This window comes from Sturnira hondurensis, unplaced genomic scaffold (assembly GCF_014824575.4).
Source record: "Sturnira hondurensis isolate 20B ecotype Veracruz unplaced genomic scaffold, ASM1482457v3 Scaffold0014854, whole genome shotgun sequence".
Lineage (NCBI taxonomy): Eukaryota > Metazoa > Chordata > Mammalia > Chiroptera > Phyllostomidae > Sturnira > Sturnira hondurensis.
Window position 1 is genome coordinate 9,351,976 of NW_028087485.1, and position 24,966 is coordinate 9,376,941.

The 24,966-nt window shown below is 36.6% G+C and overlaps 1 protein-coding gene across 2 annotated transcripts in view; it reads right to left on the reverse strand.

The window, feature by feature from the left end:
* SLK (STE20 like kinase) overlaps nucleotides 1-24,966 on the reverse strand; it is a 51,456-nt gene that overhangs the window by 16,265 nt on the left and 10,225 nt on the right. The window contains exons 2-13 of one of the 2 annotated variants that reach the window (XM_037063999.1): nucleotides 20,892-21,056; nucleotides 18,841-18,889; nucleotides 18,369-18,518; nucleotides 13,107-13,179; nucleotides 12,767-12,961; nucleotides 12,146-12,227; nucleotides 10,317-10,445; nucleotides 8,606-9,970; nucleotides 5,706-5,836; nucleotides 5,355-5,478; nucleotides 3,300-3,479; nucleotides 355-447 (exon numbers count right to left, since the gene is read on the reverse strand). In XM_037063999.1, the coding sequence (XP_036919894.1) occupies nucleotides 355-447; nucleotides 3,300-3,479; nucleotides 5,355-5,478; nucleotides 5,706-5,836; nucleotides 8,606-9,970; nucleotides 10,317-10,445; nucleotides 12,146-12,227; nucleotides 12,767-12,961; nucleotides 13,107-13,179; nucleotides 18,369-18,518; nucleotides 18,841-18,889; nucleotides 20,892-21,056 (2,736 nt within the window). The remainder of the gene's footprint in view (nucleotides 1-354; nucleotides 448-3,299; nucleotides 3,480-5,354; nucleotides 5,479-5,705; nucleotides 5,837-8,605; nucleotides 9,971-10,316; nucleotides 10,446-12,145; nucleotides 12,228-12,766; nucleotides 12,962-13,106; nucleotides 13,180-18,368; nucleotides 18,519-18,840; nucleotides 18,890-20,891; nucleotides 21,057-24,966) is intronic. The other variant, XM_037064000.1, reaches the window with a different exon arrangement.

A 24,966-nucleotide genomic window follows, 5' to 3' on the forward strand; every position in this document is an offset into this window, starting at 1 on the left:
ACCCTCCATATTTTTCTGTTCTGAAAGACTCTGATCAAACACTTGCATTACTACTTAAAAAATAAGCCTGCATCATAATTAAAATAATAATACAGTGGATTATACATTAACACACTCGTTTACTCATCTGGCACCAACTTTCCAAACATTCCACTTAACTTCATGTTAGCAACTTAAATGTCACCATTAGTGTGCATTTTATTACTATATAAAGAGTGTCCTGGGAACCTTTGTATGAGGAAAAGTCAGTATCACATAAGTACAGTTAGGAATTTACCCTTTCAACCATGGTTTATTGAGCTGTGAGAACAACGCTGCTTTCTGTTTTTAGTAGCATTAAGCTGCTGCTGTTACCTGAGCATGCTGGCTTTGTGCAAGCTCCTCTTTCCTGCGTTTCATAAGCTCTTTTCTCAGCTCTTTGGGTGCTTTCTCCACTTCATTTATAACCTACAGTGTATAAGCATGCAGGAGGTGGGGAAATAATACTTTCTCTACAGCAAGCATTTATGTGAGCAGACAAGCTACAAGTCAAATATTAAAGCTGTTAAAAAGTTTAACATGCATTAGCATAGGTGTTAGTTTGGTGAAAAAGAATGAAAGGACAGAACATGCTTAATCTCAGTGCAGAAAAAGGACCATGTTGAAGTTAATTAGTTGCTTAATTATCCCTATATATCATTCCCTCTTAAAGATCCAAAGACAATCAGTAAAGAATTACTTATAGCACCGATGCTGAACTAATTAATGGTAATAAACTCAACTAACCTTGAAAGTTCATAAAATTACAAATATATCTATTGACAATGAAATATTGGTCCTAAGGAAAGCTAATGCCACTTATAAAAACAAAACATTTTGCCCAGGCTGGTGTGGCTCAGTAGATTGAGTGCCAGACTGCAAACCAAAGGGTCACCAGTTCGATTCCCTGCCACGGCACATGCCTGGGTTGCAGGTCAGGTCCCCAGCTGGGGGCACATGAGTGGCAACCACACAATGTTGTTTCTCTTCCTCTCTTTTTCCCTCCCTCTCTCTAAAAATAAATAAATAAAATCTTTTTAAGAATGAAAAAAAGTAAAACATTTCATAACTTTATTGATTAAACAAAAAAAATTATAATTTCTGCCCTGGCTGGGTGGCTGAGTTGGTTGAAGCATTGTCCCATGCACCAAATGATCAGGGGTTCGATGCCCAATCAGAGCACAACCTACATCACGTGCTCCGTCTTGGACAGGAAGTGTACAGGAGGCAACTGAGCTATGTTTCTCACATCGATGTTTCTCCCTCCCTCTCTAAAATCAATAAAAATATCCTCAGGTGAGGATTAAAAAAACAAAAAATAATTTTAAATAAAATCTACTACATGAGACAAAAAAGAAAAAACAACAGGAAAAGTAAGCCTCAGAATACACAAAGGAGAAATAAATGGATACTACATTTTCTTTTTTCTCAAAACACACCATTTCACATTCGGCGTGATAAAAATGAACATAACTGATGATTCTGTGTCGGATTAGAATCATTCTCCTTTGCTGACAATTTAATCCAAACTTAACTGTCAAGTTTAAAATTAGTAACATAAGCACTCATAAAATAAGTTTATATGCTATGATTACACCAGATGAAGTATATTATAAAACAAAGTATTTTTAGAGCTCCCTCTTTTAAATCATTTCAGAATCCCAGATATATATTCCACCTAAAAAGAGACCAACTTTGAAGAAAGGACCATGTGTGTACAAGTAGAAGCACCAAAAGCAACCAGATTCCAAATCACCACATGCTGCTGATGGTCCGCGGAGAGACTGATTCTGATTTGACACAGCACATTTAAAATTTCCCATCAGTGATTCCTCATGAAACCAAGTCACCATTAAAAGGAAGAGACTCCCCAAATCCAAGAAGTTTAGTGGTGAGGGAAAAAATACATAATAAAATTATTTAAATATGCATATCATGATCTCAAACATATTCACTGGCTAAAACTCTCCTACCCAAAACAGTCATAACTAGAGACTTTTATATACTTAGGATTAAATCATATATTTACCTGTGAAATTTGGGTTTTTTATCTGATATTAAAAATAACCCCTCGATGAAAATTACCCATGGTCTCAAGAGAACTAACGTGTAGCCTCAGCAAGTCATACATCGCATGTAGAGCCATTCTGCATGAAGCATAACATGTGGCAACACTGTAAGTTTTAGAAATGGTAGCCACATCAAATGAGACTATATACCATTCCATCCATCTTTACCTAAAGGAGTCACAGGACACACCGTGTCAATGTACAATTCTACCCTTTTCAGAGCAGATCCCCAAGCTCAGTAATATCATGTTCAACTTTCTGCATAATTTAAATGTTAAAGTCAGTGAGGCTCGGTATTTGAAACATACAGAAGTGAAAATACATTCACTAGTCTGGCTGAGATATTCTGGTTTCAATCTAATAGAAGTAATCATAATTATTACCCCCAGGATCTTTATAATCATGAAAAGGTAAACGCTCCTCCTACACTAAAGGTACATAATAAATCATAAAATTATCTCTGAAAACTAATATAAAATGTTCTCTTAGTTTTATTTAACTTGGGGAGAAAAAGACACACTAATACAATATGTAAATCTTCTTTCTCAATCAATGACAATTCTGCATACCACAAATACAGACAGATTCTACCCCCATATGGAATGGTTTCAGGAAAAATGAAAAATTTCATTCTAGTCAAATGACTTCTCAGAAACTTTCTACCTGTGATTCTTCAAAGTATCTCACAAGCTGATGAATTTATAAATATTGTTTCAGATTTCAGGTTACTCAGATTTGGTTTTGGCACAATGACTAAGAAAGGCAATCCAGCTAATAAAAAAAGATTAAGTATGAATTAAATATTACAAATAAATAATAAGATGAATTATTATTGCCACCTGCAAACACAACGCTGTAAGTTTTCTTGAAAAAATATTTCTGTGACAGGCCTTGAATGCTGCATTAATGAAAGAGAAATGATAGTATGGGAGGAAAATGAAGACCTGCTTCAACATCTAGCTGGATATTTAATGGCAGTTCATGACTTTACACAGGCCATTAAAATCTCTTCTACTCCAGTCTCCTTGGCAGTAAAATGAGGTAACAGCTGACCTTACTACTACCCCACATGACTGCTGGGAAGACCAAAAAAAAGGAACGAATGCTATTTAACTAGTATTATTATCAAGTATTATTTCTAATCCCATTGACATTCTTACATGTGCATTAAAAATAATAGCTTTAGTAATTAAAAACAGTAGTTACACTTACCTCCTTTTTCCGGTTCTTCAACATACTCTGAAATTTGGACAACTCTTTCTCTTGTTCTCCTTTAATGCGTTTGGCTTCATCTCGCAAACGATTTGTGTGTTCTTGTTCCAGACGTTCAATAGTCTGTTTCTGCTGTTTTTCTAGATTCTCAATTTCTTGGTCATATTGTCGCTTTTTGCTCTGAAAAACAATGTAGCTCAAGATCACTTAACTTTTCTATCACTCATATTAAATCATTATAATGAAGATGCTTACTAAGAACACATAACTAGCATTTTAATTTAGTGATGTAATATATAACCTTTGTAGTACTGAACAAGTCAAATGAACTAAAATATGATAAGCACTTCATTTCTTCTAAGGTGGAAAATAAATACAATTGACGCCTGAACAGATTTGAACTGCACAGGTCCACTTATATACAGATTTTTTTCAATCAATATACAGGTTTTGCATATACGGTTCAACCAACCACAAACTGAAAACAGTATTTTTGATCTCCACAGTTGGGAATCCATGGAGGCAAAAGCCCTGTGTATTATATGCACTATTCTACACTGTACTGTACATGGGACTTGAACATCTGCAGATACTGGTACCCATGGGGAATCCTGAAACCCATCCCATGCATATGCCAAGGGACAACTGTAGTTAAGTTCTGGGAGAGTTAAAAAAATGAAATATGGATTTTCAAGTGCACGGAAAGGGGCAATGAGGGGAGGTGAACAGATGCAGGGTCATTGTCCCTAACTCCCTGCATTATTCAAGAGTAAACTGTACGTTTTTCTATTTTGCAAGTAGTAGAATGTTCAAAATTTTTACACAATCCAGAAGAATGGCCAGTTGCTATGAAGTACCAAAGTTAAGAAAAATTTCAATATTTATACAATAAAATGTTTGATAAATCAAAAAAATCTTATCTGAAGTCTGTCTTAATGATGAACCATTGTCATTTTCAGATTTACTCTTCTTCACTAAGATGCTTAAAATAAAAATCTTATTTCATTAAAACAAGTCTTTTGGAATTATAAATCCATGTTTCAACAAAAGACTGATGCTTATATAAAACTTGAATAATACTGCAATTTTGCAATTTTGGATAAAGGTAGAGTTAAATATTTGTAAAGGGTGTTTTCTTTAAACAAATTAAAATGCAAAACATTCTGAAAAATATCTGGGGTGGAGAGAAACACAGCTTTTATAAGGTTCTGGAAAATACAATGTTAGGTACCATAAAAATACTTGGTGAGGAAAAAAAACTCATTTTTTTCTTAGGAATTCTCAGTTGTGATAGAACAAATGTAATCAACAATATACTCCTCACATAAAGGAATTCTTAGCACTTAAAATTACAAGACTAGTAAAAGAACTATATTGAAAGGATAAGCACTACAACATTTCAAATCATCTTTTTTCTAACTACATTAAGCTACATGGTCAACATAAGTCATCAAAAGTTACATCACATTACTAATTCCTTTTTTAACTTTGGACACAAGGTAAAAACCAAAAATCTCAGTTCCAATTATCCTTGACCGGTTAGCACTAACTTCTCTAATAGCTGTGAATAGGGACACAGAAGTTCAACTATAGAAGCCATAGAATTAACTGTGTTTTGAAAAAGCCCCCAGTAAATTCCAATACTCAGTAAGGTTTAAAGACAACTGCTTTACACTGGTTTAAAATCTTGAGACTCCAAATCTGAGGGATCAAATTGTAACACTGAAAAATTACCCAGCAATAGGCACACGAAAGAACTTTGTAAACTGTCTACTAGCTTCATGGTTCCAGGTTTTCATGACAGATGCTAACCAAAGAAAAATGAAGACAATCATCACAGTATAAATCAGTGACAGGAAGACTGGGATGGAAGACCCTTTGGGGCAAAGGTGGGGGGGAAAGGCATCAAGAACACTAAATAGAGACAAAGGCCATCATATCATAAAATAAAATAAAAACAGTCATCAAAGAGAATACATTGTAACTGCTAGTGGGTTTTTCTTAAAGCACCAAATTTTATAACTAACAAATTGGTACAAATATCTAAGACTTTACCATCATTTCTTGCTCAAAGCGCCGGAAAATTTGTTCCCGCTGCTGCTGCAGTTTGCCATTGAGCTGTTGTTGGGCTCTTTGCTCTTCTTTTTGAAGAAATCTTAATTCCCGAAGTTCCTGGCGTCTAATAAAATATAAGAGCAATAATAGAGCAAAGTAACAAAAATTACACCTTTAAAGTATTATTTCAAAGTAATGCTTTTAAAAAAAACTTGAAAAATATTTTTTCCAAATGTATAATAAAAGAATAATCCCTAATTAGCCAAGACTTTGTTTCTCTAGTCTTCAGATTTTACATAAACTGAAAAGAAGTCACAAAACCAGTTTTAATTATGTTGTTTCTCTACTCACCTAAGAAACCTCAATTCTTCAGTTTTGGAATCACTATCTGTGACTATCTTTGATGTTGTTACACTCACTTCTACACCATCAACAACAAATTTGCGTGTTTTCTTCAATGTTTTCTTTTGTCTTCTTGTTTCCTGAGTGAGATTTTATTTTAGTTAGGCTTTACACAGACAATTATTAGAGATAGAATACATTTTCTTCTTTTAAAAAATCTGAACAGCCATGAAGACTACACACATGAAGAATATAAAGCAGTAAGGCTCACCTGTGTAACCAGTTATACCATCTTATACCTCATTTGACTTTCATATGAGTTTACAGATGAAATCAAAATTTTTTCAAGTGAAATTATGCTTTTTGATGAACATGTATAATTTTTATGATATCACACCATAATCAAGCACAATAGTAAGGAGCAATTCATATAAAAGACTAACTAGTAAATCTTTTACACACTTACCACTTTTTTCTTCCTCTTTTCACCTTGTACGTTCTCAGATGATAACTCTGCTTTTCAGTTTTAGAACCACTCACAAAGCAAAAATGAATTCCTGGGAATCATCCCATAAGGAATCTAAATCAATAGGGCTGACAGTAGCTAGGAATTTGTATTTTGAAAAGGATTCCCAGGTAACTTTTAAACACTGCCCGGACTGGGAATCCAAATCTATTTCATCAGCAACGGTATCAACAGCTCTCCTCCATGTCAAGGCCTGAGGTGAATGGGTGATTTTAGTTACTAGAAACACAGCTGTATTTGTACCTCAAAATAACCTTATTTGCCTCCTAGCTACTGCCTACAATTCTTTTTTTTTTTTAAGATTTTATTTATTTATTTATCTTTAGAGGGGAAGGAGAGAGGGAGAGAAACATCAATGTATGGTTGCCTTTCATGCATCCCCTGCTGGGAGTTGGCCTACAGGGAACTGGCCTGCAACCCAGGCATGTGCCCTGACTGGGAATCGAACCGCGATCCTCTGGTTCGCAGGCCCGCGCTCAATCCACTGAGCTACACCAGCCAGGGCCTTGCCTACAATTCTTTAAGAGCAAACTCTTCATTCCTCAACCAGTATTCAAATGCTTTTTATTTTATTTTATTTTTTATTCAAATACTTTTTAAATTTAAATAAAAAATAATAGAAGTATAACACTCTCACAAATACATTTGATAAACATAATAAGCATTGAGGGCAGATAATTACTTGGTTTTGATACGGAGGAGGAGGTTAGGAAGCAAAGGTGGAATGTGAAAACACTAAATTCAGAATTCATTAGAATTTTAAAGCTTGTCTTCAGCACTTTCTAGTCACCTTTTTCAATCTCTTATTGTTCTGTTCTCCAGGCTTCTAGTGTCCTCACACTCCTGTCCCTGAGCCCTGCACTGTGGCCCTCTATCCAGGCTTCCTCTACAATCTAAAGTGGGTATGTCCCCAAATTCTACCTCCCTGAAACCTCCAAACTTTCCATTTCTTCAGTTCCTACTAAAATATCCATAATTAACATGACCTTAATTCTTAAATTCTTAATCCTTCAAATGCAATAAGTTATTGCATTTTAAATAAATATTAGACTGTAAGTGGAGTGGCTCAGTTGGTTGAGCATCTTCCCACTAAGTGAAAGGTTGCCAGTTCAATTCTCAGTTAGGGCACGGGCCTGAGTTGCAGGCTAGGGACCGGTTGGGGGCATGCGAGATGCAACTACACATTAATGTTCCTCTCCCTTTTTTTCCCCCTCTCTTACCCTCTCTAAAAATAAATAAATAAAATCTTTTTTAAAAATTAGTATATTTTGCCCTGGCTGGTATGGCTCAATGATTGAGTGCCAGCCTGCAAACTAAAGGGTTGCCAGTTCAATTCCCAGTCAGGGCTCATGCCTGGGGTTGTGGGCCAGGTCCCCAGCAGGGGGCAGCCAGAGGCAACCACACGCCGGTGTTTCTGTCCCTCTCTTTCTCCCTCCCTTCCCCTCTCTCTAAAACTAAAATAAAATCATAAAAAATATTAGTATACTTTCATAGTGTAACGTGAAAGTTAATATATATAATTACACTACCTATTATTAAGTCAGTGAATGGATGTTACAGTTACAGAATTTCAGTCAGTGAAACAAAATAAACCAAAGATAATCAAGGCAAGACATGCAACAATTTGGGGCACACAGGCAGGCTGGTCAGTCTTGCCCTAGAGGCCTGTCCCTAAGGTCAGTTCCCCCAAGTTGTTTCTGCTTTTTACAGTCTTCTCTTCTGCTACCTGTCAATCCAAAGTCTTTAGCTGGTCCATGGCTCACCTATATCAGAATTCCATGGGATCTTTTGTTATAAACACCGATTCTCGGGATCCACCCCATACTTCTACATAGCTACACCTGCTAACTCCTAAGCACACTAATATTTGAGAATTACTCTCTAGAAACTGCAAGTGTGCTGGGTTTTAGATTTCAGCAGTGCTTGTTTTCCCACCACGGTTTTCAGGGCAGTAGTGCCAACTACAACTGAGGACGCAACGGTGGTCATCTGTATGGTCCAGTGGCAAATCGAGGGCTGTTTAGACCTTACACATGCTTTTAAAAAGATCATTATCTCACATATTACTCATTCTTGCCAAAATAGCATCTACGTATGTGCCATAAGAGAACCCAAATCACAATAAGCAACTATACTATACTGTTTATATCAAGTTGGCAAAAATAAGCAGTACTACCAAAAAATTTAAAGGTCACATTCAGAACCTTTCTTCTTGCTTCTTTTTAACTGATTCCTTCAAGGTCTTAAGAATTTTATAGGGAAAAAAAGAAGAGAACTTTATAGGGGTAATACTATATTGATTTAGTGCTGTTTTAGTTTCAATACATCAGTTTCAAGTAAATTCTGAATTGCCAAAATGACAAAGGAAAACTCAAACACTTACTTGTAAAGATATGGATCCACTGTCTTTAGTTTTGCTTAGGAAGCTAGAGATGGATAAATTCAAGTCAATGCTGCTATTATCAGCAGTGGAACCAGTGCCTGAATCAGTATCATTTTCCTTTTGATTCTCAGATTCTGGTAGCAACACGGTTTCAGTTTTTGATAAAGCACCTCTTTCCCCTTTCTTTTCTGCATCTTCAGAGTTGATATTAATACTAGGTATCGGAACAGGATGAGGTTCACTGGGCTGTGAAGCAGCAGCAACTTCAAGTTCTGTTTTAATTGGCACTTCACACGGAATTTCTTTTAGTTCTGTATCTGTCTGGGTAGTGGCTTCACGAACATCCTGAATTTCACTTCCTGAAGCCTTGCAGTCAGTATGAATCACTGAACTTCCGACCTCTATGTCTTCAGTGCTACTTGACTCAGTAATTTCCTTAGCTTCATTTGTCCTGGTCTCCACTATGTCCTCGGAACTGTTGATTAACTGCTTTTCACCTTTACCTTCCACAGAGTTTTGATCTACTTCGTTAGTATCAACCATTTCTCTAACAGAAACGTCCTCAGCACCACCAGCCTCAGGACCCTCCGCGGGTTTACTTGCTGATTCCTGGCCTGCTTCAACCGTTTCTTTCCCATCGTCACTCTGAGCATCCTCCGTGTCCTTTTCCACAGCCTTCTGAACAACCTCTACCGCCTCATCTGTTCCTCTCACATTGCTTGCAGCACTGATCACATCTTTTTGAGATTTCTCATCTTTTCCCAAATTCTCTTGGACGTCTTCCTCTGCTGTAAGCTCAACTTCATTGTCAACTGCCTGAATATCTGCCTCTTTTTCTCCAGTCTCTTGAGAAACTAAATCCATTGTTTGAATAGTAGTATCTTTAATTTCTTCTTCCGATTTTAGAACCTTATTTTCAAATACCTTTTGCTTTTCCTGATCTCTTTCTTCCTCGGGTTCCATATCCTGTTCCGTATTTATTTCTAAAGTTATCCTATTATGCTCTTTTCCTTCACTAACTGAATTCATGTCTACTGTTTCTTGGTCTTCTGTGTCAGGTGGATTTTCAAGCTTAGGTCTCTTCTCCTCTCTCTCACTGTCCTTTATTACTTTTTTGTTATGGAGCTCAGCCACAGCTTCTAAATGAGCATCATTAATATGTTCATCAATACCCTCCATAATTTTATCAGGCTCGCCAGTAGTGAGTTTTTCATTAATAACTCTGCTGTTGAATTTGTCTTCAGGGGTATTACATTCTGTTTTTTCTGAGACAGGTCCCAAAATGCAAGCATTCTGTGAAAGTTTATCTTCTTCAGAGCTGGCAATACTAAGGTCAGAGGAGGCACGCTTACTTGCAGGTATCGGCTAAAAAAGATTTCATACATTTTTAGTGTTAAAACAAAATGGTGGCAAAAACATTTTCTTTACTATTTATTTACTTATTTATATTTAAAATTATTTAATTCATGCATCATCTTTATTCAGTAAATCTAATGAAGTTATAAAGATAATTTATAGAACTGACAAGTCTTCACATGATAAATATGACAAAAATAGGCAGCAAGAGTAAACTTGTTATTAATCTTCACCTCTAAAATTAAAGGTTTTGTTCTGCTACTCATCAATTAATCCTTAGACATGGGTGCAATCATTCCTCAAAAACCAACTCTAAAAATTACTAAATACGACTTCCTTTCTACTACATACTGACCAGAGAATTTTCTGTTTCTTCATCATCATCATCCTCTTTTCCATCTTCAACTTCTTCTGTTACTTCAGCCTTTGCCTCTGCAATCAGCTCTCGGACCGGTCGGTTAGAATCCACAGTAACAAAGGGATGCTGTTGGATCATTAAAAAGAGCTCACTCAAGGCCTGAAACGCTTGCTTGTAAAGTAGTTTCAAGAATATAAGACATATTATTACTTGGCAAAAATACGAATATACAGGCAGGAAAAATACAGACACGTTCAGTAATGTCACACCTGGGAAAGGAAGGAGGTAAAGGAGATGACTGGAGTAGGGGCAGCCTGCCCCTATTCTACCTTTTTTTAAGAATCTGAAGGAAACATGTCAAAAATAATAACATATCTAGATAGTAGGAACATGTACTTTTATGTATGTTTTAAAATCTCATAATCTAAAATGTAAAGTAAAGCCTTGGCCAGTGTTGCTCAGCTGGTTGGAGCATCATCCAGTGGACCAAAGGGTCAAGGGTTCAATTACTGGTCAGGGCACATACCCGGGTTGCAGGTTCAAACCCCAGTCAGGGTACGCAGGCAACCAACCAACTGATGTTTCCCTCTCATATCAATGTTTCCTTCTCTCTCTCTCCCCCTGCCCCCTTAAAATAATGAAAAAATGTCCTCAGGTTAGGGTTAAAAAAATAAATTTTAAAGTAAGTTTAAAGCAAGTTTTAGTTCTACTTTACCAGTTCTGAAAAAGTAACAATACATATAAATCCGGTATAAAGCCTCGGTGGAAGAATAACAAAAACCTTTAAAGTTCTGTTAAAAGTGTCTACAAACACCTGCTTTTTTGACATGATTCTAATGTTCTTAAGAGTAAGAAGACCTTTTTTTTTTTAAGATTTTATTTATTTATCTTTAGAGGGGAAGGGAAGGGAAGGATAGAGAGAAACATCAACGTATGGTTGCCTCTTGTGCACCCCCTGCCGGGAACCGGCCTGCGACCCAGGCACGTGCCCTGACTGGGAATTGAACCGCGATCGTGTTTCACAGGCCCGCACTCAATCCACTGAGCTACACCAGCCAGGGCAGAAGACCTTTTATTTATCTCTGTATACTCAGCACTAAGCTGTGTCTGTCACAAACTAAAGTCTTCAAATGTGGGGGTAGTAAAAGAATAAAAGTGTGCCCTAGGGATATACTTGTTGCATAGGACAAGGTGATTTTTCCTGCTTTCTCTCATGTAAATACATCAACCTAAAACATTAAAATGCATGAGTTAACAAACTATAGAAACGATCCCTGAAAGTATAGTCATTATAATGCGGGAGTTAAACAGTAATTCAGCCTAACTGCCTCAAGATTTGCCTTTCTTTTTGTTCAACTATAATATTAATTATTTGATGTTTTATTTCAAATATTATAAACAGGTCCTGCTAGAAAACAAAATTATCCAATCACTTTAACACCAATCGTTAAAGTCGGCAACATTTACTAAACATTTACTCTCATGAGACACTAAAAAAAAATTAGCTTGTGCCCTTGCCCCCAAGTTGCTCGCTTTCCAGTAACTGGAGATATAAAATGGAAGCAAGTAACAAAGTGCAAGTAACTAACAAAATTAAAAGAACACAAACTAAAACAAAAAAGAACAGGAGGAATGACTTATAAGTTAAATGCCTTTTAGCAATGGCAACACCTATGTTTGTAAAGCAAATGTTTACTACTACAAAGTACTCTGAGTTGCCACAGGAAAATTCAAGTGGAAGGAGAGCACAATGAAGGAATGAGAAACTGTACTCTTCCTTGAAAGATGTTAAAACAATTATTGCTATCATATTACTCTTATCTTACCAGCAGTAGCTGAGACGTTGTCCACCTAGAATCCACATTTTTTTCCAAGCATTTCTTTAGAAAGTCCTTAAAATTTGAAGACCTTCAAAATAAAATTTTAACGACATTCTATTTTACATTATTATTAAAATCAAACAAAACTCTAATACATTGTGCTTATTTCATTATATACCCAACATTATCAATTCAACATAAGAAAACTAGTATGAGAATACTAAGATTGTGTAAGTTATTCATTTATAATTACAAGTTAGACATACATGCATGCATGTTGGTTCAATGTATTAACCACTGAGAAATAACCACATATTCACAAGCATACAAAAAAATCACAAAAATTCTTCCACAAATAAGATCAAGCAAATATATGCCTCTTTCTCGTGGTACAAAAAAAATACCTTTTTCAGTGGAACTCCAACCCCTGATATTTTCAAATTTATGAAAAAAGTTAGTTATGAGAATTTATATGGTCCTTAAATCTTAAAAATATACCAAAAATCAGTTTTCTACACCATATAGTCTTTGTACTATATATATATATACATTTAAATACCCTTGGAAAGTTGGAAGAATAAAGCATCAAGTTCTACTTCTTAAAAAGCTTTATTTAGAGTATTTTACCATTTTGATGGCTGTGCTAATGTAGGGGGTTCAGATTTGGCTATTTTCAGCAACACTCGCATTGGATTTAATTCATGATGAGGTGGTTCTATCTCGGCCATCTCTATTAAAGTGATACCCAGGGACCACACATCAGCTTTGTAGTCATAGGGTCTGTCCTTCGACGTTTCACACATGACCACCTCAGGAGCCATCCTATGAAAACAGAGAACTGAGAGTTAAGATGTTTGACCTAAGAAAACCACACAAGGGATAGTATCACCAATTATGTGCACAAATTAATGAATCTAGTAACTGCTGACATCACTAACACTATAAATCCATAAAAATGAATACATACCAATATGGCGTGCCAATAAAGGAATCTCTTCTTTGAATTGTCCTTGTGTTTTTAGCTGATACTCCAAAATCCGCTTGAAATAAATAATCATACAAAAGTGTTAATTACAGTTTTAAGCAAAGTTCACTGTGGTCCACAAAGGGGAAAGCATATCAAGCCTTTCACAAAGCCATTCTTACTAACGGGTAAGAAAAAACCTTCTCTCCCATCCTAATTTTGACCACCCTCTTTCTATCACACCCACCCTCAAAAATTGCCACAGAAAAGAGTCCATCATTAATACACTTAATACCACTATCTTTATACCCCTTCAGATCACAAATTGTCCAGAACTGAAGGAAAAATACTAACTTTAAAAGAGACCAGTCTATCCACTTCAAACAAATGCTATCTAGTGCTATGTTATAATTAAATCAATACACACATTTTTTGTAGTGTGAAAAACAGAAATTATACCAAACCAGCTTTATGACAGCATATGGCTTGCTAACTTCTTCATAAAATTATATTACAAAGAAAAAAATTCAAAAACATGTTTTCTAATTTAGATTACAGAAAAGCAATGATACGGTCTGATCAGTTGTTAAACCTCCCCCCCCCTTTAAGCTTACAGCTCAGACAACCATTAACAGCAACATGAAACTGCCTAAATTACCTCATGCCACACACACACATATCTATTAGTTTCATGTTGGACATGCAACAGTTCTCAAAATTAAATAAATACCAAAATGCAGCATTTAGTGCTTACGCCGCAAGGCCTGGCACCGAATATATACTCAATAAAGAGTAGCTACTATTTTAACCATATCTATAATTCTCACCTTTGTGATATTTTGTTTACAGAACTCTTAAAACTCATTAAACCCTGCCTTGTAGTAGTCGAACTACGTGTTTATTACACAGTTCTCTTGTTTGTTTGGTTTCTGACCATACAGCTTTCCTGCTTAAATATAAATAAGCAGCTACCTATTGCCATGGAATGAAGTTCAAGCTTCCTAATAAAATGTACAAAGTCCTTCATTAGATAATTGATGTTTTATAATTACTATAGGAATAAGCAAACAGAACATACTTTTTTGTGTGTGTATACTGTATTCCTGTGTATAACACGTACCTACATTTCTATGCACATTATACATGGTTATTATCACCCATGTGTAATGCACACCTTTAGTTTTCTCTCAAAAATTTGGGCAAAAAAAGTACATACTATACATGGCAAAATACGGTGTTACACTTGGAATATACTATTTACAGAAGATGCAACACAGATAGACTTATTCAGGACTCCTCACCCTACTGGCCGCCCCTACCTCCTCTACTTAAAAGCTTTTTATTCTCTGGAGGAAGGAGTTGAGACCACAGTATGATACTCCTGCCAGAAAAGGTTCTGTACTCAGGTGAAGTCAGCGCGGCACTTATTCTAGTGTTTTCCTAGACTGTATTACCACTATTCTTTTTAGCTTTCTCCCCTCAACACGACTGGGGAAGGAGGGCCAGAGAGAGTCCTAAACAAGAACTGCCCAGTGTCAACATTCACACTTCTCTAAGCACTCTACCAAACAGGCAGGAAACTAAAGAGGGACAACAGGCATCTTTACTTTCTGTGGAAAGGGGACAATTAAGTTTGCCTTGTGCTTTGTATTCCTACTTATACTGATGTGGCATGTACACACTGGAGCTGTCTCATTAAAGACGCGATGTAATGATGTGATCCATTTGTAATAACGTGATCCAGTAAGATAATAAACATGTTGGTATTGTAATATGGCTCTGGAAGATAGTACAGTTGTATACTTCTGTGTACATTTAACAGGGAGTGAAAGAAATTAAAAGTTCTCTATTTACAAATTAAAGATTTTATTTATTTAATTTTAGAGAAAGGGGAAGAGAGGGAGAAAGAGAAAGATCAATGTGCAAGAGAGACGTGGATGGCCCCATGTATCTCGCATGCCCCCAACTGGGGACCTGGTTCGCACCCCAGGCATGTATCCTGACCAGGAATTGAACTGGCAACCTTTTGGGAAAGGTTTGCAGACTGGCGCTCAATCCACTGAGCCACACCAGCCCAGGCTGTATTTACAAATTACAAAAACTCAGAAATGACATGGCAGAACTTGAGAAAATTAGAAATAAAAAATCATTTTAGAAAAAAGACTAAACTAGGAGGAATGCAAGAACAGATAAACACAACAAATTCATACCCACTAATTACACTTCACACCCATTAGGATGGCTAGCATCACAAATACAGAAAAAACGGAAACCCTTCTGCATTGCTGGTATGAATATAAAATGGTGCACCTGCTGTGAAAAATGATATGCTGGTTCCTCAAAAAAGTAAACTCAGAATCACCACATAACCCAGCGATTCCACTTCTGGATATATACCCCAAAGAACTGAAAGCAGGGACTCGAACAGGAATTTGTACACCTGTGTCCATAGCAACCTTCTTCACAAAAGCCGAAAGGTAGAGTCAACCAAAGTGTCTGTAAAACTCTGGGCTCAATACGTTTTTTAATACACTTTACTCTTTTAATGTCCTTCCAAAATACACAAATTTAGAATTCATGACCAGATTTTTTAAAAATTTATTATCTCGGGCATACTTAAAGAGGTATCTTCCATGTGTATATATATATGGAATTAATTTCCCATTTAAATCTACAGCTATTTCTCCTTATGAAGTTTCATTTATTCCTTCAGCATAAGAAAGTAAAAACTATACTTGTACTTACTTTAGGCATCCATCCTTTTCAGACCTAAGATTTAGTTACTTTGTTAGTTTAGCCAGGACACCACAGGTATAGAGTAGTAAACTAAACACTAGACCTGAGTTTTAGAATTAAAGACGAAGTTAGCAGTTTTACATACTACAATATATCATACTCTATATGTATTATATTAATGAGTATTAAGTCTACATACAAAAATTTAAGGAAAAAAAAGAATTAACCAGTTTTTAAAAGCTTGCTTTTCGAAAATAAACATCCATCCTTCCTTTCTTTTTAAAGTGTCTTTATATCAGACAACTACACTACACTTAGGAATTCTTGAAGTTAATGAATTATTATTTATCCAAGGAAGTACTTAAAAAATTAATATGAAGCCCCAACCAGCATGGCTCAGTTAGTTGAATGTCATCCCTTAAAACAAAAGATTGCCAGTTCAATTCCCAGTCAGAGAACATGCCTGGGTTGGGGTTTGGTCCCCAGTTGGGACGTGTGTAAGAGGCAAGTGATGGATGTTTCTCATACACTGATGTTTCTTTCCCTCTCTTTCTTCCTCCCTACCCCTCTCTGTAAAAATAAATAAAATCTTAAACAATAAAAAAATTAACAATTAATGTGGAGAATTACTCCATGTTTCACATATTTGAGTCACACCAAAACAATTAAGTCACATACATATAAAGGGGAACCTCATAGCACAAATGCAAATGTTTTATTTACAAGAATAGGACTTCCTCCAAGATGGAGGCATAGGTGGAAACACTGTGCCTTTTCCCACAACCAAGTTTGAATACAACAAAGGTTTGGAGAAACAAAGACACAGAAAAAGGACAGAAAATTGAATTATACGGAAGTCCGACAACTACGAACCTTCAACGGGGACGGTAAGAGAGGCGGAGCCAGCAGCGGAGCAGGGTCGGGCAGGACAGATCCCCCAACCTAGGCGCGCAGGCAGCCCGGAACCAGTCGGGGTGCGGGGCAGACTGACCACGGTCGCACATTCGCGCACAGTGAGACGGACCACACAGGCCCCAGGGGGCGAACCCAGTGATGGAGGGCTGACGGCGGTGGCACACTCGAGTGCAGTGGGACGAAACGTGTGGGCCCGGTGACAGCAGCAGCTGCGGCACCAGTGAGGGCCGCAGGGGGGGGAGGCAGCAGACAGGACGCCATTGCTCCTCTTTGACCCCGCCCCCACATACAACGTCACAACCCAGCGACTTAGTTGCCCTGTGCTAGTGAACACCTTAGGGCTCCGATCCTGCTACGGAACAGGCATGAACAGCCCAAAAGATGGTGCAAGAAGAACTCAAAGTTCCAGAGCCAATAACTCTCAGGGACCGAGAAACTGCCAGCCTCTCAGAAGCACAACTCAAGACACTATTTATCAGGATGCTCACAGAACTGGTTGATTATAGTCACAAATTAGAGGAGCATATGAAGGCTAAACTAATTGAAATGAAGGGAGATGTCCGGGAAACCAATAGTGATGGAAAGGAAACTGGGACTCAAATCAATGGAATGGACCAGAAGGAAGAACGAAACATCCAACCAGAAAGGAATGAAGAAATGAGAATTCAAAAAAATGAGGAGAGGCTTAGGAACCTCCAAGACATCTTTAAACGTTCCAACATCCGGATTATAGGGGTACCAGAAGGGGGAAAGAAACAGCCACGAGTGGAACACTTATTTGAACAAATAATAAAGGAGAACTTCCCCAGTCTGGCAAAGGAAATAGACTTCCAGGAAATCCAGGAAGCTCAGAGAGTCCCAAAGAAGTTGGACCCAAGAAGGAACACACCAAGGCACATCATAATTACATTAGCCAAGACTAAAATGAAGGAGAGAATCCTAGAAGCAGCAAGAGATAAGGGGACAGTCACCTACAAAGGAGTACCCATCAGACTGTCAGCGGATTTCTCAAAAGAGACCTTACAGGCAAGAAGGGGCTGGAAAGAAGTATTCCAAGTCATGAAATCCAAAGACCTACAGCCAAGATTGCTTTATCCAGCAAAACTTTCATTTAGAATGGAAGGACAGATAAAGTGCTTCTCAGATAAGGGCAAGTTCAAGGAGTTCATCATCACCAAGCCTTATTATATGAAATGCTAAAGGGACTTATATAAGAAAAAGAAGATGAAAAATATGAACAGTGAAAGGACAGCAAACACACAGTTATTAACAGCCACACCTAAAACAAAAGCAAACCAAGAGGACAGCTACATCAGGAGTGGAACCATAGAAATGAAGAACACATGGAGGGTTAGCAACAGGGGAGTGGGAGAAGAAGGGGGGAAAAGGCACAGAAAATAGCATAGACGGTAGGTAGAAAACAGATAGGGGGGAGGGAAAGAATAGTGGGGGAAATATAGAATCTAAAGAACTTGAGACACGTGGTTATAAACTAAGGGGGGGAGAATGGTGGGGGAGGGAGTGTGCGGGTAGAGGGGAATGAAGGAGGGAGAATAGAACAACTGTAATGGTATAATCAATAAAATATATTTAAAAAAAAAAGAATAAACTTACCCAACTTAATATCTCCATCAAGGGTTAAAAGAATGTTGCCAGCCTTTAGATCTCTGTGGATGATTTTATTATCATGTAAGTAGTTTAACGCCTCTAAGGTCTGTTTACAAACTACTTGTATTTGGGACTCAGTTAATGGTCTCTCAAGTTCTGTAAGAAAAAGTAAACAAATCTGCATTTCTGCACAGTGAACACATGTTGGCAGGCTCTTTACTTTCGCCATCACTGTCAAAGACCACATAGAACGAACTTACTTTAGAAGAACTAAAGATCTAAAAGGTTACTTTCTTAACATATTATACTCCACATTTTAGAGTTTTATTACAATTATCCAAGAATATAAAACTATAATTAAGCTGACTTCTCAACTGATTGAATGTCACTTAACTGTAAGACATATGTCTAGACATTTTAAATCCACTGATTTTTACTAAGTGTTATTTAAGACATAAGCATAAAGAAAGGTATTTACCAAGCATCACAGCATCCACTGCTCCACCGGCACAAAATTCAATGAGGATCTGCAGGCAAATAAAAAGAGTGTGTGTCTAACACAACATTGTGTTTCATTATTTTTTTCTTCAATTCAGCAAAAAAGATAAAGAAAAGTTATCAGATAACCTAGGCTATGGAAACAGTATTATGCTAACCATAAAGATTTTCTTTGTCAAAAGTTAGGAGTCTTAACGATAGCATTTGAGAAAGCACAAGGAGAACACATTATGGAAGTACGTGTGCATTTTTGCTAATCACCATTTTTAGTGTCCCTGCTTCTCTAAAATAACCAAGCACAGAATTGTACTTCAGAACAGTATTACATATCCATTTCACCACTACCACATGATTTTATTACTCTCATTTTTAAGGTAACTTCTGTGATTTAAGTGAGCAAATGTAATTTTTAGCTTCATCAATGAGAATAAATCCTAAAAAATTAGAAAGACTTGAGTTTAAAAAAACACAGAAAAAACATACACAACAGCTTCAGATCCTAGCTCAATCATTACTTTCTGACGGATGCCTTCCCAGACCGCCCTGGCACCTACACACCACCACGCCGTACCTTTCCTTCTTGTAGTTTTCTATTTACTATGATTCTTTGGTTAATTAGTATCTACCTCTCCCACTGACTGTCCCTTCACAGCTGTCTAACTTTTTATTCTATAATAGTCTGGAGTAAAGAGCTTGTCTATTTATTACATTGTCTAGTAGTTCATTTTCATTAAAATCTCTGGAAATATTTTGCTAGAGACCAGAATAACTGTATTAAAAGATACCACACTAATAATAACTATAGGTAATTTTTATATATCTTAACCAATTGTATAGCTTCCTGGTTTGTTTTCCCTTTATGTACATGATAACACTTTATTTTTTACAGATGCCAATTACAACTTGTTTTCAAATGCATTATATCATTTGAAAAATAATTTGGGAGGTAGATCATTACGCATCCTTTAAGTGAGTACACAGACTTACAAAGGTTAATTGGCTTATTTGAGCTCCTGCCTAGCAAGAACAGGATTAAAAATTATAGACCTTTAACCTCCCAGTCAGGTATTACTTGCACTACCTACTCTTCTCTTACACACTTTGCTTCTTCCTTCAAGGAGAAAAACAAAAACTCCATTTCGAAAAGTCCTATTGATTAAATTAGTGTTGATGCAGACCAAGTGACTGGTTATTATAATGAATATTAATATTTTATTCCTGTATCTATTTTTGCCTAATATTTTAAAAAAATAAACATAATTTATACATACAGCCCATGCCACCTATGTACTAAAGCTGGTCCTGATTTTCTAAGATAAATATTAAACATTTCTAGTAGGCATTTTATAATTTATTACATGATGTAGAAGAAGTTTTGGTAAGAAAATTATAAACAATTTCTAGGAAAACATTTTAAAGAAACTTAAAATTTTAAGTAAATGCTCAAATAAGAGAAGACCATCTAATTTTATAGTTTAGGAAATTTAAGATTCATAACCAAGTTTCTCCATTTGGGCTCAATGTCACACAATCATGAAATATGGCACAATCTGAAACACACATCTGAATACAAGAATGTGAAAAAATAGGTTTACGGTGGTGAGTACATGAAACACACAAAGCTACTCCAACAGTCATGACCTGCATGTTTTCTTCCACATGCACAACAGTAAGCCTACTTTTGCCCACCCTGTATCTGTTGAAGCTAAGGGTAATTATGTGATTAATGACCCTCCTCTCATCAGCAGATCAGCTCTCAACACAAGTAACACAAAAGAGGTTATCCATCAAATAGGCTTTCACAACTCACAAACCTCTTTAGGACAATTAACTCATTTGACTACTATAGATCAATAGAAAATACTTACCCAACAGAAACTAGTATAAAGGACACATGGAGAACAACTAAGGGGGGTGGAAATGGGAGGGAGGTGGGGAGCACGGGGGCGGCGGGGGGGCTGGGATGGGAGTGGGGGACAGAAAACTGTACTTGAACAAGAATTAAATTTTTTAAAAAAAGAAAATACTTACCCAAAGATTGTTCTCATAATAGAAGGCATCCAGAAGCTTGACTATATTTGGGTGATCACAAGATGCTAAAATATCAATTTCAACCATGTAATCTTCAAGTTCTTCTTCAGATTTGGTGTCAATCACCTTTGCAGCAGCTAAAACATTGGTTTCTTTATTCTGGGCCTAAAAATGTAAGTATAAAAAATGTCCCAATACATACTTGCTTTTTAAATTTTATTTTCAACTTTTTAATAAACTTAGTTTTTTAGAATAGTTTTAGGTTCACAGCAAAGCTAAGCAGAAAGTACAGAGAGTTCCCACAATACTCCGTTTCTACACATGCACAACCTTCCCCACAACCAAGGTTCTGCACCAGACTGGTATGTCTGTTATAATCAAAGCCCTATGCTGACACATTATCATCACCTACAGACTGAACCGTATTTACACTTGAATTCACTCTTGTTGCAATTCTATGGGTTTTGACAAATGTATGACATGTATCCACCACTGCATTATACAGAATAGTTTCACTGACCTAAAAATCCTCTATGCCCTACCTATTCATCCCTCCTCTTCCTATCCCCTGGCGACCACTGATCTTTTACTCCATAGTTTTGTTTTTCCGTCACGTCACAGAGTTGGAATTATATAGTATACATAGCATTTTCAGACTGGCTTCTTTCACTTAGTAACACGTACTTGAGGTTCCTCCGTGTCTGTTCATGGTTGGACCTCTTTTTTTTTTAAGCACTGAATAACAGTTCATTACAAAGATGTGCCAGTTTATGTATCCATCCACCTACTATAGGCATCTTGGTTGTTTCCAAGTTTCAGCAATCATAAAGAAAGCTGCTATAAACATACATTTTCAGGTTTTTGTGTAGACATAAGTTTCCAATTACTTTGGGTAAATACCAAGAAGCACAATTACTGGGTTGTATGGTAAGATTATGTTAGTTTTGTAACAAACCGCCAAACTGTCTCCGGAAGTGGCTGTACCATTTTGCATTCCCACCAGCAATGAACGAGAGTTCCTGCGGCACCACACTCTCACCAGCTTTCGGTGTTGGCAGTGTTTTGGATTTTTGCCATCCTAACATAGGTATGTAGTGGGATATCTCCCTGTTTCAATTTGCAATTCCCTTAATGGCATACGATGTCAAGCATTTTTTTATATACTCACTGACCATCTGTAAATCTTTGGTGAGATGTCTGCCCAGATCTTTTGCCCATTTTTAATCAAATTGTTGGTTTTCTAATTGTTAAGTATTAAGAGTTAGTCAGATATTTTGAATAATAGTCCTTTATCAGATATCCACTGCAAATATAGCATTCAGCAGAAGCAATGCCTACTTCAGTGTGGTTGGTAGGGTAATAATACAGATGTAATAATTTATAGTTTTAATTTGAACATTTTACCTAAAATGTCATAGGTATATTTGAGTGTGATATTGTTAGAAAATTACATGCTTATTATTTTATAATAAAAGATTTTTTAATAAAAAAGAGGCATTACTTGTGCCAGATCCTGTATTTTTTTCCAAGTTAGTAGCTTGTCTTCTTATTATTTTGACATACTTATTCTAAAATATAGCCTAAACATAAATATTAACTAAGGCATGCTATGCACCATGCTAAGTGCTCAATCATATCTTAAAACACTAATTAGGTTTTTTAAAGACATTTCAATATTGTATGTTATCACTTCAGCATAACTGTATCTATAACCTTAAAAAAAAAAAAACAGCACCCTGGCTGCTGTGGCTCAATGGATTGAGCACCAGCCTGCAAAACAAAGGGTTGCTAGTTCGATTCCCAGTCAGGAAACACTCCTGGATTGAGGACCATGTCCCCATCACGGAGCACACGAGAAGCAACCACACATTGATGTTTCTTCCCCTCTTTCTACCTCCTTTCCCCTCTCCCTGAAAATAAATACATAAAATCTTTTTTTTAAAAATGATCAAACTTTTAAAAGCTACTAATAAGGGTTTCAATAAATAAATGTCCTAATCCCACTTTTAAGAATGTATCATAAGAAGGTAATTTTACAAAATAAAAAATACACATATTTAAAATATCCATCAAAGCACTATTTACAGTAAGGGAAACTGAATCAACCTAAATGCCCATTCACAAGAACCTGCTTAAATCATCCAATATAATTCTATAATGAAACATTATGCAGCCTTAAAATTAACTGACTAATTAGTTAACATGTCCTAAGATGAAACAGTCTCCCTAACATATCAATGAATGGGAAAAGAGACAACTTGTTAAATATGAGAGGTATGTAATTTTAAAGAAACTACACATCCATGTTCACGTATGGAGAGCTGCCCAAGAAGTATCTGGAAAGACATCATTAGTAAGGATGGTGGAATTTCAGGTGCTTTTTTACTTTTTTTGTATTTCATATCATACTACTGTTTGATCTTCTAAAAATGGACATGTATTATTATTATCACAGAAACAACAAAGTATTTTTAAAAATCAGTATATGGGGTATTTCTTAGTGCTCTATTACCTAAATTTGGCAATGATGAAGAATAAAGAGGTATCAGCCTGCCTGTGGGAATTTTTTATCAAGAGAAAATTCTGATATGCCCTAAATTAAATTATAGTGGGCAAAAGCGAGAAAGAGACTGGAATAATTAACCAGTTAATAGCTGTGGGCCAACTAACAAAAGACCGCTCACATTTCTGAATGGACGCCGGAGCTTAGAATCAACCCCCAGGGTCTATTAGCCAACCACAAGACAACATAGGCATAAACTTTCAGGACTGCTGCCTATACCCCGTCAAAGCTAGTAAATATTTCTTCCTTATAGATAGTGTAACTATCACAAAACTGCCCCAACTTCACCTTCTCCCACCCCCGCCTGATCTGTAGCCAATATAAATTCTTTCAAAACACCTCAATCTTTCTTCCTGAAAACAGAACATATAAGAGTCCCCAACACCACCAGTACCACACTCGCGCTCATCCTTTCTGTCTAGCCGTGATGCCGGTGGTTTAGACTTTATGCCCCAGAACTGGTCCTTTCTTGGCTAGCACTTGGCTCAATAAAATCTTTCTTTCAAAAAATTTTTGGCTGTTAAGTCTTTTGTTTAACATTTTTAAGTACATTATTGCTTTATGTTTTATTTCCCTAGAAAAAAAATAGGGACAAAAATACTAATTACTAACTAAGCAACCCTAATGTTTAGGGTTCAGAGTTTATGTTTTGCATGAAAGATACCATCATACTGATTATCAGTACCACTCTATAAAAATATTCTAAACTACCAGATTTTAACAAATCTACAATGCCTTTAAGATATGCCATTATCTTATCCTCCACGAAGGGCGAAACACTTCCAATTAAACTATGTCAACACTTTACCATTTAGAATTTTTGGTATACATTTTTTAAGAACTCTTTTGGCCCTGGCTGGTGTAGCTCAGTGGATTGAGCGCAAGCCTGCGAACCACATGATCGCGGTTTGATTCCCAGTCAGGGCACATGCCTGGGCTGCATGCCAGTTCCCGGCAGGGGACTCACCAGAGGCAACCATACATTGATACTTCTCTCCCTCTCTCCTTCCCTTCCCCTCTAAAAAATAAATAAATAAAATGTTTAAAAAAAACTCTTTTGGACATATTTAGACAAAAATTGTTAGTATCTATTATCCTGGTTCATACATAAAAAAATTAAATACTTTTTAAAAGACTTTATTTATTTATCTTTAGGGGGGAAAGAAAGGGAGAGAAGGAGAGAAATATCAATGTATGGTTGCTTCTCATGTGTCCCCTGCTGGGAACTGGCCTGCAACCCAGGCATGTGCCCTGACTGGGAATTGAACCTCGATCGTGTGGTTCACAGGCCCACGTTCAATCCACTGAGCTACACCAGCCAGGGCAAAATTTAAATACTTATATTTAGGTTTTACTCTTCTAAATCACTTTCTCACTCAGTGTTATCTATTGTATGTGTTTTCTCCACAATATTATTCTCTGGTCATTAAAAGCTTGGTGGCCCTGGCTGGATGGCTCAATTGGTTAGAGTATCATTCCACTATGCCAAGGTTGCGGGTTTGATCCCCAGTC